The 20,000-nt window shown below is 40.4% G+C and overlaps 2 protein-coding genes across 2 annotated transcripts in view; both read left to right on the top strand.

Annotated features, from left to right (window-relative positions):
* Positions 1-2,204: 2,204 nt before the first annotated feature.
* Positions 2,205-3,208, top strand: LOC129111994 (E3 ubiquitin-protein ligase TRIM63-like). Its single transcript, XM_054624165.1, is given in 2 exon segments — positions 2,205-2,385; positions 2,388-3,208. Coding segments are annotated over 2 exon segments (1,002 nt in total).
* A 6,761-nt stretch (positions 3,209-9,969) lies between these two features.
* Positions 9,970-20,000, top strand: part of LOC129111993 (NACHT, LRR and PYD domains-containing protein 3-like) — a 24,449-nt gene continuing 14,418 nt past the window's right edge. Inside the window, exons 1-13 of the mRNA XM_054624164.1 lie at positions 9,970-10,038; positions 11,234-11,334; positions 11,462-11,596; positions 12,178-12,288; positions 12,709-12,831; positions 14,175-14,279; positions 14,748-14,826; positions 14,960-15,164; positions 15,327-17,118; positions 17,207-17,380; positions 17,601-17,774; positions 17,883-17,929; positions 18,098-18,598. Coding sequence (XP_054480139.1) covers positions 11,249-11,334; positions 11,462-11,596; positions 12,178-12,288; positions 12,709-12,831; positions 14,175-14,279; positions 14,748-14,826; positions 14,960-15,164; positions 15,327-17,118; positions 17,207-17,380; positions 17,601-17,774; positions 17,883-17,929; positions 18,098-18,598 — 3,532 coding nt within the window. The 5' untranslated portion in view covers positions 9,970-10,038; positions 11,234-11,248. The remainder of the gene's footprint in view (positions 10,039-11,233; positions 11,335-11,461; positions 11,597-12,177; positions 12,289-12,708; positions 12,832-14,174; positions 14,280-14,747; positions 14,827-14,959; positions 15,165-15,326; positions 17,119-17,206; positions 17,381-17,600; positions 17,775-17,882; positions 17,930-18,097; positions 18,599-20,000) is intronic.

The raw sequence follows: 20,000 nt of genomic DNA, 5'->3' as shown, positions 1-20,000 counted from the left end.
CACACACACAGACCTCATTCTGGCTGCGTTTCCATGACGACCAGAGCGGCCCCCCAAAAAAAGACAAAAAAAAAAGAACGAAAAGTCTGAAGGAAACTCAGAGTTTGTTTGGATCCTTTAAATAGACGAGAAGATATCAATGAACTGTGTATCTGTTAAGAAGCCGCTCCACAGACAGGAGCTGTGAGTGACAGTCCGAGTCTCTGTGATCCTTCTGTTCTGTCCCCCCCCCTGTGTTTCTATCAGCTCCAGCTTTACCCGGTCTTCTTCTGTGGTGTGTTTGACGGTTTGGGTTCTGTAGGAATGTAGGATGTGCACGAGGGTCCTCACAAGGATACGAGTACAAACATGTGTCCTCAGTCTGTCATTATCCTCCATCAGCTGGACCCGGATCAGTTTCAACTCACTGAAGCTGATAATCCACCAAAACCTGAAGGAAGTCTGGTCCTAGAAACCAATCATTATCATGTTTAAATGAACAGTCAAACATGTCGTACATACTGTAGTAGAGTGTGTACTGTGTGTACTGTGTGCACAGAGTGGGATTCCTGTTTAAATCAGGAGCTGTGACCTTTGACCCCACCACAGAAGAAGAACGGAGCGAACGAACCAAACACCTCTCCGTGAATCAGCGGCTCTGTGTTGACCTTTGACCCCCCTGAGTGGGGGTGTTTGCTGTCGGGAGGGGTCGGCACATTCCTCTGCGTCCTGCACCAGACTCTGCGTCTCCATGGTTACCTGGCGTCCAGACGTCCGATTGGCTGAGATCAGCAACCTGCGAGTTCAATAACGAAGGAAAAGGAGAATGAGTGGAGTCCGTCCGGTTAGAAGTACCTCGTTTACCACAGGACTCTAACAAGTATTATCACTACGTGGTAGTAGTACTTGTACTGTAACAGAGTATTTTCACAGTCAGATAGCAGTACTTTTACTGGAGCAGGATCAAAGAGTAAAAACAGGTGAAGTGTGCCACCTGGTGGCTGCAGAGAGGACTGCACCTTTATATTAGAGGTCATGTGATGTGAGCAGAACCTCATTGATAAAAAGGTCCATTTAAGGAGGTCAATGACATTCAGCTGCTAATTATTTAAATCACTGAAAGAACAGAAACGGCGAGACAGTAAATATAAGGGAAGTCACGTGTGTGTGTGTGTGTGTGTGTGTGTGTGTGTGTGTGTGTGTGTGTGTGTGTGTGTGTGTGTGTGATGTGATGTTCAAGGTCAAAGGTCAAAGGTCAGGGGGTATTTGGGACTCTGTGGGGGGGCACAGTGAGAAAAGTCTTCAGCGTGTTTCACAACTGAAGGCTGAAGCTGTTCAATCTGAAAACATCCACACTGAACTCCTGAGAGACTCAGGACCCAGGTGCATTATGGGAAGTGTAGGCTCCACAAAGAGATGTTGCTCAGATGTTGTTGAACACATTGCTCAGATGTTTATGGATTCACTTGTTGCAGTTTTCCTTGAAGTTGCAGCTGTTTGTTGCACAAGCTGCAGCTTCATGTGACTGTTTACTGACACACTGCTGCTGTTGAGCAACACAAACAGTCTGAGAACGTTCAGGGTCAAAGGTCAAGAAGACAATCTGGAGTTAAAGTTCAGTTTTTATGTTGTTTGTTTATGTTCTGTTTTTGAATATATATTATTATATAATATATAAATATATATTATATAATAATATATATTTATATATTATAATATAATAAAATATAAATAAATATAATAATATTTATTTATATATCATAATATAATAATATAATAATATTTATTTATATATATTATATTATAATATGTTATTATATTATAATATATTATTATATTATATATTATTATATAATATATATTTATCTATTTAATTTAAAAGTGTCCATTTGGGTTTAAATTTAAATATATTTATATAATAATATGATGTTTTGGTCAGTCAGACACAACATGTGACGTAAACAGACTTCATGCAACATGTTGTTGTCTCCAGTCTTGTGGGGGGGGGGGGGGTTGTTCTCACTGACTGGTGGTGTCAGGCGACGGGGGGGGGGGGGGGTCAATCCTCAGAAAGGCATGAGGCGGGAGGCTATTTCAGACCCGGTGTGAACAACAGCCGGCGGGGGGTCGGGGGGCCTGAGGGTATAAAAGGCTGAGGAGCTTCCGACACCGGCAGAAAGAAACAAACCCACAGAGAGCGTTCAGAACCACAGAAGAAGAACACGATGGACATCCAGACCGGTCAGGTGGTGCGTCCTCTCAGCGACATGGAGACTCTGGAGCAGCAGCTCAGTTGTCCGATCTGCCTGGAGATGTTCACCAAACCCGTGGTCATCCTGCCCTGCCAGCACAACCTGTGCCGCGGCTGCGCCAACGACCTCTACGACTCCAAGAACCCCTACCACTACTCGGGGGAACCTTCCGCTGCCCCACCTGCCGCTTCGAGGTGGTGCTGGACCGCCACGGCGTGTTCGGGCTGCAGAGGAACCTGCTGGTGGAGAACATCATCGACATGTACAAGCAGCAGCAGGAGAGCAAAGGGGGCAACGTCGAGGAGCCGCCGCTGAAGGACAAAGACGCCAAGGAGCCACGGTGCACCGAGCACGAGGACGAGCGCATCAACATCTACTGCGTCAGCTGCCAGACCCCCACCTGCTCCATGTGCAAGGTGTTCGGCCAGCACAAGGACTGCGAGGTGTCGCCGCTGCAGGCCGTCTACCAGAGCCAGAAGGGCGAGCTGCGCGGCGCCGTGGAGCAGCTGGTCGCCGGCAACGGACGCCTGCAGGCCGTCACGACGCAGCTGGACGACACATGCAAGCTGGTCCAGGAGAACGGCGAGCTGCAGAAGAGGCGGCTCGGCGAGAGCTTCGACCTGCTCTTCGCCATCCTGGAGGAGCGTAAGGGTCAGCTGCTGGAGCAGATCAGCCGGGAGGAGCAGAGCAAAGTGGCGGTGCTCCGGAGCCTGATGGAGCAGCACCAGCAGCAGCTGCAGCTCAGCGGACGGCTGCAGGAGAAGCTGACGGAGAACCTGAGGACCTCCGGCGCCGCAGAGTTCCTGCTCACTGCCAAGCAGCTGCAGGAGGAGGCCCGGGAGGCCGCCAGGGGGGCCCAGCTACCGGGACCAGAACCGGACTACGAGAGCATGGAGCACCTGAGCGTGGACACCGAGGAGGCGGAGCTACTGCTCGCTAGCATGGACTTCAGGAAGGTGGGCGAGGAAGACCAGTAAGACTGTTTCATGATGGAGGAAGACCAGTAAGACTGTTTAATGATGGAGGAAGACCAGTAAGACTGTTTCATGATGGAGGAAGACCAGTAAGACTGTTTCATAGTGGAAGAAGACCAGTAAGAAAAGACTGGTCCATGGTGGAAGAAGACCAGTAAGACTGTTTCATGATGGAGGAAGACCAGTAAGACTGTTTCATGATGGAGGAAGACCAGTAAGACTGTTTCATGGTGGAGGAAGACCAGTAAGACTGTTTCATGGTGGAGGAAGACCAGTAAGACTGTTCATGATGGAGGAAGACCAGTAAGACTGTTTCATGGTGGAGGAAGACCAGTAAGACTGTTTCATGATGGAGGAAGACCAGTAAGACTGTTTCATAGTGGAAGAAGACCAGTAAGAAAAGACTGGTCCATGGTGGAAGAAGACCAGTAAGACTGTTTCATGGTGGAGGAAGACCAGGAAGTAAAACCGGAAGAAAAGACGGAGGTGCTGCTGCTTTTTCCAGATACTTCAGGTACTTGAGGAGTCGTGCAATCGTTCTGGAACGTTTTTGTACTCGACTTTTTATACTTTTTCTATTTTTTTGTTGCACTCGTCATTCCGGTCTGGACGAAGTCTAGTCGGTAAAGTTTATTTATTGTGTTTGTCTCTTTGTAAAAACTGAAAACTTGAACTCTGCACTTGATTGCAGACTCTGGTTTCACGTTGAAATGTCTTTTTGAAGGTGTGAATAAAGCTTTATTTGATTGTTAACCTTGTCCTTGTCATTTTTGAGGCTCCGTATTTAGCGGTGCACATGTTCTCCTATATTTACCGGGGTCAGTGAACGCCTCCTGGCCTTACTTAGTCGTCTGTTGGTGTCGGTTGAGGCTATTTTTCTCTAAGTGGTGAGAGGACGGGAATAGTTCAAGAGGGGGTTTTTGTGGGGGGGTGTTATGTTTCTGAGGGTGACCCAGCTGGACTGAGGCATGCTGGGAAACAGACTGAAGCTGTTATCAGAGCTGTTTGTGGACATGGGGAGGTCAAAGAGGTCGACCTGGAGTATGAGGTGTGAACAGTGCCACAGATAAACCACATGAAGATACTGTTCACTTTAAATATAAATATCTTAAATATCTGAGAGTATAATAAGTGTAGAATAATTATGAAACATAATGACACCATGACGAATCAGTAAGTTTAAAAACGTTCTGCACAAAACGACCTATTTTTGTTATTTTCTTCATATATTTTAATTACAAAGATAAAGATATTTGTTGTTTTTACCTCCTGATATTTTATTCTCCGTTTAGATTATTAGTTTATTCACATGATTAATTATCATATATATATATATATAGAGAGAGTTATTCCTGACTGTAGTATAAAAATAAACCATCCAATCGCTGAGTCACCTTCAGAGATGAAAGTTTATCTGAAATAATTGAAGTGTTGAGGCGTCACAGAGGTCTCAACAAGGACCAGAAACCAGATCCGGTCTGTAATTAGACGGAGTGACAAAAGAGGAGGAACTGGATCCTGAAGTCTGAACTCAACAGCTGACTGGAGGCTGATCCACGTTTCATTATTATTTATAAAATCTATTTATATGTTTTATTCATATTCATGTATTTTATTTGAAATTTATATTTGGTTTGGATTTATTAGATTTTTGTTTCATTCATTCATCGATGAATGATGAAAGGATTTTTGTTTATATATTTGTATTTAATGTATTTATAAAAAGTAGACAATTCATCTATATTATATTTATATATATATTTATATTATATTTTTAATTTCTATCTGTATATTTAATTTATATATTTGAATTCAAATGTATATATTTCATTTATATGTTTAATTTATATTTGTATATTCAATTATTTTATATATATTTGATTTGTATTTATTTATTTAATTTATGTTTAAAAGAAATTATATATATATATATAGATAGATATATATTTGTATTTAATTTATAAAGTGAATTTATATAATTAATTGATATTCATATGTTTAAATTCTATCTTTATATTTAAGAAATAAATATATATAAATATATATATATATTTTTTTTAATTCGTAAATTTAAATAGTTAATTTATATAATAAATATATTTATTTGAATACTCCACTACTAGTAAAAGTACCACACTGAAAACCTTACTGAAGTAAAAGTACTAATACTACATTGTGAAAATACTCCATTACCAGTAAAAGTACTACACTACTACCTCACTTAAGTAAAAGTACTAATACTACATTGTGAAAATACTCATTATAAAAAGTACTACACTACTACCTCACTGAAGTAAAAGTACTAATACTACACTGTGTAAATACTCCATTATAAGTAAAGGTACAACACTGAAAACTTTACTGAAATATTACTAATACTACACCTTGTAAATACTACACTATAACTGACAGTACTGCACTATTACCCTACTGAAGTAAAAGTACTAATACCACACACGTGACAATACTCCATAATAACTCACAGTACTGCACTATTACAAGTACTAATACTACACTGTGATAATACTCCACTACAAGTAAAAGTACTACACTACTACCTTACTGAAGTAAAAGTACTAATACTACACTGTGACAATACTCCATCATAAGAGTCGGTACTACAGAACCTTGAGATTTCATTGTATTTTAAAGTGTGCTATATAAATATATATATATATTATTATTATATAATAAATATATATTATTATTATTATTATTATTATATATAAATATTATTATAGCTGCAGTATTACGTCACTGGCCCCGGAGTGCATTCTGGGAGTTTCCTGTTTAGAGTCAGAGTACAACATAAAGTACTGCGTGACTTACTCTCAACAACATAAAGCTGGTCAGAGCTTCTGAGTACAACATTCCTCCACCTGAAGGCGTAAACAGAGTACAACATAAAGTACTGCGTTATAACAGAGTACAACATAAAGTACTGCGTTATAACAGAGTACAACATAAAGTACTGCGTTATAACAGAGTACAACATAAAGTACGTTATAACAGAGTACAACATAAAGTACTGCGTTATAACAGAGTACAACATAAAGTACTGCGTTATAACAGAGTACAACATAAAGTACTGCGTTATAACAGAGTACAACACAAAGTACTGCGTTATAACAGAGTACAACATAAAGTACTGCGTTATAACAGAGTACAACATAAAGTACTGCGTTATAACAGAGTACAACATAAAGTACTGCGTTATAACAGAGTACAACATAAAGTACTGCGTTATAACAGAGTACAACAGTATAACATAAAGTACTGCGTTAAACATAACAGTTATAACAGAGTACAACATAAAGTTAACATAAAGTACTGCGTTATAACAGAGTACAACATAAAGTACTGCGTTATAACAGAGTACAACATAAAGTACTGCGTTATAACAGAGTACAAACAGAGTAAACATAAAGTACTGCGTTATAACAGAGTACAACATAAAGTACTGCGTTATAACAGAGTACAACATAAAGTACTGCGTTATAACAGAGTACAACATAAAGTACTGCGTTATAACAGAGTACAACATAAAGTACTGCGTTATAACAGAGTACAACATAAAGTACTGCGTTATAACAGAGTACAACATAAAGTACTGCGTTATAACAGAGTACAACATAAAGTACTGCGTTATAACAGAGTACAACATAAAGTACTGCGTTATAACAGAGTACAACATAAAGTACTGCGTTATAACAGAGTACAACATAAAGTACTGCGTTATAACAGAGTACAACATAAAGTACTGCGTTATAACAGAGTACAACATAAAGTACTGCGTTATAACGTTGTAAGCGTCTGCCTTTGATGTGTAGTACAGTAAAAGTACAACATGTACCTCTGAGATGTAGTGAAATTTATATTTGGTTTGGATTTATTAGATTTTTGTTTCATTCATTCATCGATGAATGATGAAAGGATTTTTGTTTATATATTTGTATTTAATGTATTTATAAAAAGTAGACAATTCATCTATATTATATTTATATATATATTTATATTATATTTTTAATTTCTATCTGTATATTTAATTTATATATTTGAATTAAAATGTACATATTTCATTTATATGTTTAATTAATATTTGTATATTCAATTATTTTATATATATTTGATTTGTATTTATTTATTTAATTAATGTTTAAAATAAATTATATATATATATATATATAGATATATATTTGTATTTAATTTATGAAGTGAATTTATATAATTAATTTATATTCATATGTTTAAATTCTATCTTTATATTTAAGAAATAAATATATATAAATATATATATATATATTTTTTTTTAATTCGTAAATTTAAATAGTTAATTTATATAATAAATATATTTATTTGAATACTCCACTACTAGTAAAAGTACCACACTGAAAACCTTACTGAAGTAAAAGTACTAATACTACACTGTGAAAATACTCCACTACCAGTAAAAGTACTACACTACTACCTCACTTAAGTAAAAGTACTAATACTACACCGTGAAAATACTCCATAATAACTCACAGTACTGCACTACTACAAGTACTAATACTACACTGTGAAAATACTCCATTATAAGAGTCGGTACTACAGTATTACTATTTCCACCCTTTCCTTATGTATGATACACTCTTTGGCTGTATTCCTGTTCCGTCTAAAATCAATGATCAGTTCCTTGGTTTTAGAAACATTTAAGTCCAAGAAGTTATCATCACACCAAGAAATAAAATCAGTGAGAGCATTCCCGTGGTCTGATTCTGAGCCTTGGAGAAGGGACAATAACGCGGTAGTAGCTGCTGCCCTCCTGACTGCTCCTGCATCCGTCAGTATACATAATAAAGAGTAAGGGCGAGAGGACACACCCTTGTGGAGCCTGTGGACATGATTAGAGAATCGGAGAAACGGCCATTTACAGACACTCTCTGCACTCTGTCAGTCAAGAAGTCCAAAATCCATAACACAATCTGATGAGGTAATTTAAAATCATATAGCAACCTTTCTATTAAAAGATGCGGCTGCATCGTGTTGAATGCCGATGAAAAGTCTGCGAACAAGAGCCTGACATGGGCTTATTATTGAGTATTAAAAGCTTTGCGTCCTCAACACCTCTCCCTGACTGGTAAGCAAATTGAAGTGGATCAAGTTTTTCATCCACAATAGATAAAACAAGGTTTTTTAAAATTTTCTCTAAGATTTTCATTATTAATGATGTTAGCGCAACTGGTCTAAAATCATTAAGTTGCCTTGGATTAGTGATCTTTGGGACAGGTATCACAGTGGATGTTTTCCAGATAGCGGGGATTTGATTAGAATCAAGTGATCTCTGAAAGAGATGGTGAAGGACACGACTAAGCTGGTCAGCACAGTAATGCAGCGTGATACACAGATGTGATCTGGACCAGGGGCCTTCCTGATGTTGACACGTTTTAGAAGATCTCTAACACATTCCTGACTGATGACAATATCACAGTCAGAAGAGAGGGACTGTCTAAGGAGAGAGATATTGCTAGAAAAATCATGTTTTTCAAAACGGGAATAAAAATGGTTAAAAGTATTTGGGAGATCTGCATCACTTCTTCCCTCGATGTTAAGAGGTTTCCTATCACTGTCACTGTCTCCCTGATTGATTGAGGACATGGATTTAATTCCCTTCCAAGCTGCCCGAAGATCACCACCACTGTACTTATGTTCCACCTTATCTTTATACAGTCTTTTAGCTGTATAAACCTGTACCTGTAGTACTAATACTACACTATAAGTAAAGGTACAACACTGAAAACTGTACTGAAATATTACTAATACTACACCTTGTAAATACTACACTATAACTGACAGTACTGCACTACTACCTTACTGAAGTAAAAGTACTACTACACTGTGACAATACTCCATTATAACTGACAGTACTGCACTATTACAAGTACTAATACTACACTGTGAAAATACTCCATCATAAGAGCCGGTACTACAGTATTACCTCACTGAAGTAAAAGTACTAATACTACACTGTGAAAATACTCCATTACCAGTAAAAGTACTGCACTACTACCTTACTGAAGTAAAAGTACTAATATTACACCGTGACAATACTCCATAATAACTCACAGTACTGTATTAATACTAATACTCCATAATAACTCACAGTACTTACTAAGTAAAAGTACTAATACTACACTGTGTAAATAATTACCAGTAAAGGTACTACACTACTACCTTACCTAAGTAAAAGTACTAATACTACACTGTGTAAATACTCCATAATAACTCACAGTACTGCACTATTACAAGTACTAATACTACACTGTAAGTAAAGGTAAATACTCCACCTAATAACTCACAGTACTACACTACTACCTTACTGAAGTAAAAGTACTAATACTACACTGTGTAAATACTCCATAATAACTCACAGTACTACACTATTACAAGTACTAATACTACACTGTGTAAATACTCCATTAAATAGATATTACCATATTTTAAAGTATATATAAATAAATAAATAAATATATTATTATTATTATAAATATATATTATTATTATTATAAATATATATTATTATTATTATAAATATATATTATTATTATTATAATAAATATATATATTATTATTATTATTATAATATATATATTATTATTATTATTATTATAATATTATATATATTATTATTATTATATAATTATATATAAATATATATTATTATTATATATAAATATTATTATAGCTGCAGTATTACGTCACTGGCCGCGGTGCATTCTGGGAGTTTCCTGTTTAGAGTCCGCTGTGACTTCCTCTCAACGCTGGTCGGAGCTTCTGGTTTCCTCCACCTGAAGGTAAAGAATAAAGTACTGCGTTATAACAGAGTACAACATAAAGTACTGCGTTATAACAGAGTACAACATAAAGTACTGCGTTATAACGTTGTAAGCGTCTCTCTTTGATGTCTCTTTGATGTTTGATACTTTGTTGCGTCTCTTCTTCAGCTGTCAGACCGATGAGGAAAACAATAACATGTAATAACAACACTAATAATGATGATAATAAGTTATGACTGGAGAGATTAAAGAGGCTTAAACGGTTCATGTTATTTATATTTATATTCATATTTATATTCATATTCATATTCATATTCATATTTATATTTATATTTCAGGGCCAGAAAGTAAAGAGTTTCCTTTAACACAACTTCTAACGGGGCCGTGAACGCACCGTGGATGAAATAACACATTAATATAAATAAAACAATCACTGTTTAAATGAACGGGGTCGTTGTTTGAACGCAGGAGTTTATTTTAAAAGTTTAAAGTAACTGCGTCACTAAAATGAGGAAGAGGGAGCACGTCGGTACGCTCTTGGTCGACTACGTCATCACGCTACGTCATTACGTCATCACGTCACGTCACCAGAAACGCTCTGGAAAGTCCCTGGTTGGTGCTGCGTTCACGGGACAGAGCGGGGGTGGGAAAGCTGTAGTTTTTGGTCTTCGCTTGAGTTAAAATGATTATTTAGTGAGTTTAGTTGAGTTTAAAAGCAGATGTTGGATTCAAGAGGAATGTCCTTGAAAACTAGAACCAATAAACACAGATATCACATTTAATGACTTTATGTATCCAGAATAATACGTTATCATTTATGAAAGATAAAGTCAGAAGTACAACATGTACCTCTGAGATGTAGTACAGTTAAAGGACAATATAGTACAGTAAAAGTACAATATGTACCTCTGAGGTGTAGTACAGTAAAAGTACAACATGTACCTCTGAGATGTAGTACAGTAGGAAGTACAATGTTGTCATAGTGGAGGAGAAGTAGAAAAATACTCAGTGAAGTACAAGTACCTCGACATTGTACTTAAATTCCTCCAGTGTGTCTGGTGTTGATTGAAAAGTGGTTAAACTGGTTTTCAGAGCATGAAGACTCACAACACTGAGAAACAAATCTCTTATTGTAAGGTTAAATCTCTGAATCTCATGTCGTTGGATTGTCGATTCAATTTGAGTCTTTAAAGTCTGTTGAATTGTTTATTAGGAGTTCCTGTTCGCCATGGAAGGACCTGGAGATCCTGATCCTGATTCTGATCCCAGTGACATTGAGATGGAAACAGAAATGACACGCTTTCTACATGGAATGTAAGTCAGCATCAGTTATTTACAAAACATGTGAGAGAACAAACTCCTCCTGAAGAGCAGCAACGTCTTCTTAAAGTAGAAACTGAACACTAAAACTTCTCTGGTGGTTTTCCTCTCTGTCCAACAGTGACTTCCTAGATCTGGACTCTGATGAACCTGAACCCAGCTGTGTGTCCTTAAAGAGTGACCGGTCAATGGAGCCGCCGCTATTTTTCAGAGAAAGAGAAAGAGAAATGGAAAGAAGACTTATCAAAAAGTGGAGGTAAATAAATATCCAGGGAAAGCAGGGGATGCTTTAGGGCGGGGCTACACACTGATTGACAGGTCGACACCAGAGACGTATACGGCGTCTCTACGTCGCTCCTCCTCAGTCCATATATGGTCACTTCCTGTTCACTGGTTGCAAAAAAACAAGATGGCTACGAGTTAAATGTCAAACTCAAGGCTTCAAAAACATCCACAAACCAATGAGAGACGTCACCATGACAACTTCCACCTCTTATAGATGGTCTAAAGAGTCTGGTGTCGTTCAAGACTTCGGGGTTCCTCTTCTTGGGTACCGAGGACCTTTTTAGAGTCTGAGACTCTGGTTCCAAACCTCCCTGGTGGTGTAGAACTGAATAGCAGCATGTGGAAACTATCTGAGTAGATAACAGCTACAAAGAGCCGGCGCTAAATGTCCAGGCTACTCGTTCTACGAAGAACAGAGCAGAAATCTCTCAGAGTGAAGAGATCCAGACTTTTACTTTCTTGTTGATAGCTTCTAGTCTTCCAGCAGCTTCTGAAGCTGAAGATTAAGAAAGTTGATTTAATTCTCTGGTGGTTTTCCTCTCTGTCCAACAGGCGCATCAGGAGACTGCACTCTGATAGACCTGAACCCAGCTGTGTGTCCTTAAAGAGTGACCGGTCAATGGAGCCGCCGCTATTTTTCAAAGATGGTGGCCCAATGTCCAGGTAACTAATGATCCAGTGAACAAGTGGAGCGTTCTTAAACTTCTATTTTCACCCCGTTGATATTTAAAACTACTTTTACTCTCTTGACCGATTGGTGACAGAAACTTTGTGTTTCATGCAAACAGAAGGAGGGGTTCCTTATCACGAGGAAAGAACCCCGTTAATGAGGCGCGTTAACAGCGTTAAAACAACGTTTATAAAGTCCCTCAGTAGAGACACCTAAAAAAAGGTGATTTGTTCGTCAAAAACTCAGCAAAAAGCCAACCTCCACTAAGAGGAAGGATGTAATTATCTGTCAACTCATATCTCATATTCATGGACTACTTTTCATTTTCATCTTCTAGTCTTCCAGCAGCTTTTAAAGCTGAAGATTAAGAAAGTGAATCTCATTCTCTGGTGGTTTTCCTCTCTGTCCAACAGGAGCATCAGGAGACTGGACTCTGATGAACCTGAACCCAGCTGTGTGTCCTTAAAGAGTGACCGGTCAATGGAGCCGCCGCTATTTTTCAAAGAAAGAGAAAGAAGACGACTCCACATGCTGAGGTAAATAAATATCCAGGGAAAGCAGGGGATGCTTTAGGGCGGGGCTACACACTGATTGACAGGTCGACACCAGAGACGTATACGGCGTCTCTACGTCGCTCCTCCTCACTCCATATATGGTCACTTCCTGTTCACTGGTTGCAAAAAAACAAGATGGCTACAAGTTAAATGTCAAACTCAAGGCTTCAAAAACATCCACAAACCAATGAGAGACGTCACCATGACAACTTCCACCTCTTATAGATGGTCTAAAGAGTCTGGTGTCGTTCAAGACTTCGGGGTTCCTCTTCTTGGGTACCGAGGACCTTTTTAGAGTCTGAGACTCTGGTTCCAAACCTCCCTGGTGGTGTAGAACTGAATAGCAGCATGTGGAAACTATCTGAGTAGATAACAGCTACAAAGAGCCGGCGCTAAATGTCCAGGCTACTCGTTCTACGAAGAACAGAGCAGAAATCTCTCAGAGTGAAGAGATCCAGACTTTTACTTTCTTGTTGATGGCTTCTAGTCTTCCAGCAGCTTCTGAAGCTGAAGATTAAGAAAGTGAATCTCATTCTCTGGTGGTTTTTCTTTCTGTCTAACAGTGACATCAGGAGACTGTACTCTGATGAACCTGAACCCAGCTGTGTGTCCTTAAAGAGTGACCGCCGCTATTTTTCAAAGAAGCAGAAAGAAGACGACTCCACATGCCGAGGTAAATAAATATCCAGGAAACAAGTGGAGCGTTCATAAACATCTATGTTCTCCTGATTCATATCAGAAAGGCTGCTTTTATTCTCTTCACCGATTGGTGACAGAAGCTTACGAGCTCGGTTAAACAGATGAGGGGCTCCTTATCATGAGGAAAGAACAGGATGTTTATTAAGTTGTTTTAACAGCGTGAAAACGGCGTTTTATAGTCATACTCCTCAAAAAGCTCGCCTCCAGAAAGCAGAGGAGGGTTGTTATTATCTGTAAACTCTTATCTCATATTCATGAACTACTTTATTACCTTTATACAAACCCTGTAAATACACAAGTCAAGTATTAAATGTATTATAAAGACACATAGGTTTAATATATTGTAAACTATTTGATTTGGCTGCTAAATATTTATAATATAGATTTTTAAGACTTCCTGTTTGACCTTCTTTATATGTATATATATAATATATATTATATATATATATATATATATATATTATATATATTATATATATTATATATATATATATATTATATATAATATATAATTATGGAGCCTTTGGAGTGTCGCTGACCCGTAGAGGTCAGCCTCCAGTCCGTTTAATGATGGACGGCCTTCATAGTTTTATTAAATCACTGAATGTATCTCTTGTTTCTATCAGGAGGAAGCTGGAACAACCTGAACCCAGCTGTGTGTCCATGAAGAGTGACCGGTCTATAGATCGTCCTTTAGTCTTCAAAGATGGACGCCACTCTGTTGATCAGAGGTGAGGATTTAAACTGATGATGTAAACAAAGTGATGATGTGTTTCTATCAGACTCTCTGTTGTGAGATCTCCAGTTTTTAAACCTTTACTGACTCAGATGAAGTTCTCTGAGCACCAACACTCTTCTTCATTGAAACACATTCACACTGGGAGCTGCCCAGTACAACCAGTCTGACACTGAGACGCTCCACTGGAGCAGCTGGAGGTTGTGGGTGCCTTGCTCCAGGGCTCTTCAGCAGTGTACAGTGAGGGAGGGAGAGCTACATGGAGGGCTTGGTGAGAGCTGTTGGGACTAAACCAAACTGACTGCTGAAGAAAACAGTGAGCTGAAAGACGGAGCTGTTGATTCTCAGTGGGATCAGCAGGACCAGTAGACCTTTACCAGTACAGGGAGTCATCTGATCCACATCCACATATCACTTCATGGACCTTTACCTTGTGAGCTGATTCTTCATGATTCCTCCACAGAGAGGACCAGGAGAGCTGGTTCCCAGAGGTCAGTCTGCCCAGCAGCATCAAACACACCTGGACTCCATATTTATGGTCTGTACATTACATCTATTCTGTTCACAGTCATCTCCATGCTGCACAGACCAGTGGATTGTCAGTCTGTCCAACATGGATCTGATGTTTGGTTCCATGGTTTTAGTTTGTGTCCTTCATATAATATTCTGTTCCAGCTGCTGGAGGAGAACATCCTCACTTTTGTGAAGAATGAGCTGAAGAGGCTTAAGAGTGTTCTGAGTCCAGATTACCCAGAATGCTTAGAGAGTCAGAGGGAGGATGAAGAGCAGAGGAGGAGCAGCAGAGAGGCATTTCTGAAGATCACACTGCACTTCCTGAGGAGAATGAAGCAGGAGGAGCTGGCTGACTGTCTGCAGAGCAGTAAGAGGATTTCTCTAAAGATCTAACATGCTGGATAAATGGGACCTTTACTAATGTCTCAAGAGATGGACCAGAATATATTCATATACTCTTCTTTGAGGATACGACATGTTGAAATCTGTTCTTTGACTCATTGATCTTCTTTGTTGTGTGTTCATTCAGGACTTCTTGCTGCAGTTTGTCAGCGTGAACTCAAATCTAACCTGAAGAAGAAGTTCCAGCGTGTGTTTGAGGGGATCGCTAAAGCAGGAAACCCAACCCTTCTGAACCAGATCTACACAGAGCTCTACATCACAGAGGGAGGGACTGCAGAGGTCAATGATGAACATGAGGTCAGACAGATTGAAGCAGCATCCAGGAAACCAGACAGACCAGAAACAACCATCAGACAAGAAGACATCTTTAAAGCCTCACCTGGAAGAGAGGAGCCAATCAGAACAGTGATGACAATGGGAGTGGCTGGCATTGGGAAAACAGTCTTAACACAGAAGTTCACTCTGGACTGGGCTGAAGACAAAGCCAACCAGGACATAGAGTTCACATTTCCATTCACCTTCAGAGAGCTGAATGTGCTGAAAGAGAAAAAGTTCAGCTTGGTGGAACTTGTTCATCACTTCTTCTCTGAAACCAAAGAAGCAGGAATCTGCAGGTTTGAAGAGTTCCCGGTTGTGTTCATCTTTGACGGTCTGGATGAGTGTCGACTTCCTCTGGACTTCCACAACAATGAGATCCTGACTGATGTTACAGAGTCCACCTCAGTGGATGTGCTGCTGACAAACCTCATCAGGGGGAACCTGCTTCCCTCTGCTCGCCTCTGGATAACCACACGACCTGCAGCAGCCAATCAGATCCCTCCTGAGTGTGTTGGCATGGTGACAGAGGTCAGAGGGTTCACTGACCAACAGAAGGAGGAGTACTTCAGGAAGAGATTCAGTGACGAGGAGCAGGCCAGCAGGATCATCTCCCACATCAAGACCTCACGAAGCCTCCACATCATGTGCCACATCCCAATCTTCTGCTGGATCACTGCTACAGTTCTGGAGGATGTGTTGAAGACCAGAGAGGGAGCAGAGCTGCCCAAGACCCTGACTGACATGTACATCCACTTCCTGGTGGTTCAGTCCAAACTGAAGAAGGTCAAGTATGATGGAGGAGCTGAGACGGATCCACACTGGAGTCCAGAGAACAGGAAGATGACTGAGTCTCTGGGAAAACTGGCTTTTGATCAGCTGCAGAAAGGAAACCTGATCTTCTATGAATCCGACCTGACAGAGTGTGGCATCGATATCAGAGCAGCCTCAGTGTACTCAGGAGTGTTCACACAGGTCTTTAGAGAGGAGAGAGGACTGTACCAGGACAAGGTGTTCTGCTTCATCCATCTGAGTGTTCAGGAGTTTCTGGCTGCTCTTCATGTCCATCTGACCTTCATCAACTCTGGTGTCAACCTGCTGGAAGAACAACCAAGACCCCGTCTGCTTAAAGTCAAACCTGAACTAACACGTCTCTACCAGAGTGCTGTGGACAAGGCCTTACAGAGTCCAAATGGACACCTGGACTTGTTCCTCCGCTTCCTCCTGGGTCTTTCACTGCAGACCAATCAGACTCTCCTACGAGGTCTGCTGACACAGACAGGAAGTAGCTCACAGACCAATCAGGAAACAGTCCAGTACATCAAGAAGAAGATCGACGAGGATCTCTCTGCAGAGAAAAGCATCAATCTGTTCCACTGTCTGAATGAACTGAATGATGGTTCTCTAGTGGAGGAGATCCAACAGTCCCTGAGATCAGGATGTTTCTCCACAGATGAACTGTCTCCTGCTCAGTGGTCAGCTCTGGTCTTCATCTTACTGTCATCAGAAAAAGATCTGGACGTGTTTGACCTGAAGAAATACTCTGCTTCAGAGGAGGCTCTTCTGAGGCTGCTGCCAGTGGTCAAAGCCTCCAACAAAGCTCTGTAAGTCCAGAGAGAGAAGAAAAGATTCACAATATATTCATTAAACATTTCTTTAATACGAGATGTTTTCTTGTTCATGTCTCTTCAGACTGAGTGGCTGTAACCTCTCAGAGAGAAGCTGTGAAGCTCTGTCCTCAGTCCTCAGCTCCCAGTCCTCTAGTCTGAGAGAGCTGGACCTGAGTAACAACGACCTGCAGGATTCAGGAGTGAAGCTTCTGTCTGCTGGACTGGAGAGTCCACACTGTCAGCTGGAAACTCTCAGGTCAGGATTTATTCCCCCATTTAACTGATGTCTATTTCAAATCAGATTTACATGAGATGATAAACTGCTGACATGTGTAGGATTAGTATGTTTAACTAAACTTAAGCTCCTAGACTCTCCAGCAGGATCATTTAAAGGTTTATTCTCAACTAAAAAAGGTACCTGAACAAGAACAAACCAAAAGAAACCTGCCACGTGTTCTTCTGTTTGTTGTTTTCAGGCTGTCAGGCTGTCTGATCACAGAGGAAGGTTGTGCTTCTCTGGACTCAGCTCTGAGCTCCAACCCCTCCCACCTGAGAGAGCTGGACCTGAGCTACAATCATCCAGGAGACTCAGGAGTGAAGCTGCTGTCTGCTGGACTGGAGGATCCACACTGGAGACTGGAGACTCTCAGGTATGAAGAGGCCCCCAGCAGCCACAGATCTGGGTCCTGGTTGGCTGAATGTAGCTGTGGTTGATAGTTGTCACTGGATGTTCTGCTCTGACCTCCTCCTCCTTTCAGGGTGGAGCCTGCTGGAGTCCGATGGTTGAGACCAGGTCTACAGAAGTGTAAGTGTTTATTTAGAATGACTCATGAAAACAAAGCAGCACACATTCAACCATCTTCAGACTGTGACATCACTCATTCACATCTCTGATGTCATCACACAGTGTCACCAGAGGAACAGATGATAGATTAATAACTGCAGCTGTATTGTGTCTTGTTCTCTCCATCAGATTCCTGTGAACTCACACTCGACACAAACACAGTGAACAGAAACCTCAAACTGTCTGACGACAACAGGAAGGTGACATGTGTGGAGGAGGATCAGTCATATCCTGATCATCCAGACAGGTTTGACCACTGGCCTCAGCTGCTGTGTACAACTGGTCTGACTGGTCGCTGTTACTGGGAGGTCGAGTGGAGAGGATACGTTCATATATCAGTGAGTTACAGAGGAACCAGAAGGAGAGGAGACAGTGATGACTGTGTGTTTGGAGGGAATGATCAGTCCTGGAGTCTGGACTGCTGTGGTGGTCATTACTCTGTCTGTCACAATAAGACAAGAACACCCATCACCTCCTCCTCCTCCTCCTCTGGTAGAGTAGCAGTGTATGTGGACTGTCCTGCTGGCTCTCTGTCCTTCTACAGAGTCTCCTCTGACACACTGATCCACCTCCACACCTTCAACACCACATTCACTGAACCTCTTTATCCTGGGTTGGGTTTGGGTTGGGGTTGGGGTTTGGGTTGGGGTTTGGGTTTGGGTTGGGGTTTGGGTTGGGGTTGGGGTTGGGGTTTGGGTTGGGGTTGAGGTACTTGCCTGGTTCCTCAGTGTCTCTGTCCGCTTCCTAGCCGTTTCCTTCGTGGTTCAAAATCAAACGAGCCAACCACAGGATGTGATTTTAGAATGATTTCAGAGCTTAACTTCTCATTAATCCATTGGCTGATTGGAAATCTGTTCAGTGATCTTACTTTTGTACTTTTTAGATTATTATCACCGTGTTTTAAGTAGTGCTCCTCATGCCAGTCTGTGGGCTCCACTGCATTGACGCTACGCCTTAGCACCATAATCCAGAGTGACATTGTTAAGTATCTAATAGAGGTTCAGCCTGCCAAAGACAATGACGGTGCACTCCTACACCTCCATCATTGAGTCCATCCTCTCCTCCTCCAGTTCAGACTGCAGCGTATCATTGGTTCTGCTGAGAGGTGATTGGCTGCAGTCCACCACCTGTTCACCTCCAGAACCCTGAGGGGGTAAGAAGGATTGTAGCCGACCCCCCTCACCCAGGACACAAACTCTTTGTCCCCGTCCCTGTGGCAGGAGGCTGCGGTCCATAAAAACAGCTTCTTCACATCTTCAGTTGGGTTGATCAGTAAAGCCCGGGACCCTCACATCCCCAGGACAGTTAACACCGCTGCACATCTCGACACTGATAATATACTATACCTGCTTTAACATGCTCTTATTTGTTTGCTTGTTTTTTTTTTAACCATAGTTTATTTTCATATTTCTATTATTAGACTATGTCTCTAGTACTGCACTGTGCTTGCTACTTACTGTACGCACCAATTAATCACAGAGCCAAGTTTTATTGTACGTGTAACATACTTAATACAGTATAATCTTTGCTTTTACCCATCATGAGATGTTTCTTGTGTGACACCTTGGTAATGAGACACCTTTTTATAGGCCATCAGTTGGGACTGAACCAGCTGATATTCATTAAGGACTGCTTTCTAATTACTGATAGATTTCAGCTGGTGTCTTGTCTTTCCATGACTTTTTGCACCTCCCTTTCTTCATGTGTTCAATACTTTTTCCCTGTGTCATTCCATTTGATTACACATAACTTAACTTCTGAACGTATTTGTTTGGTTTTCTTTGTATGTATGGATTACTTGGGTTGTTTCCGACATCTGGTGAAAATATCATGTCAGTAGCACCTTTAGAAATATATTTACTGAGAAAATGGTGACGTGTTCAATACTTATTTTACCCGCTGTATGTATTATTAATAAACAGCTTCTGATTCTGAAGATATGTTAATAACCTAATCAGTCTTCTAATACCAATAATCCTTATTATCAGTTTCTTCATGAGCTCTCTGTGACATTAAAGAACATCAATATGAA

This window comes from Anoplopoma fimbria, chromosome 22 (assembly GCF_027596085.1).
Source record: "Anoplopoma fimbria isolate UVic2021 breed Golden Eagle Sablefish chromosome 22, Afim_UVic_2022, whole genome shotgun sequence".
Classification (NCBI taxonomy): Eukaryota; Metazoa; Chordata; class Actinopteri; order Perciformes; family Anoplopomatidae; genus Anoplopoma; species Anoplopoma fimbria.
This window is presented reverse-complemented; position numbering and strand designations above follow the sequence as displayed.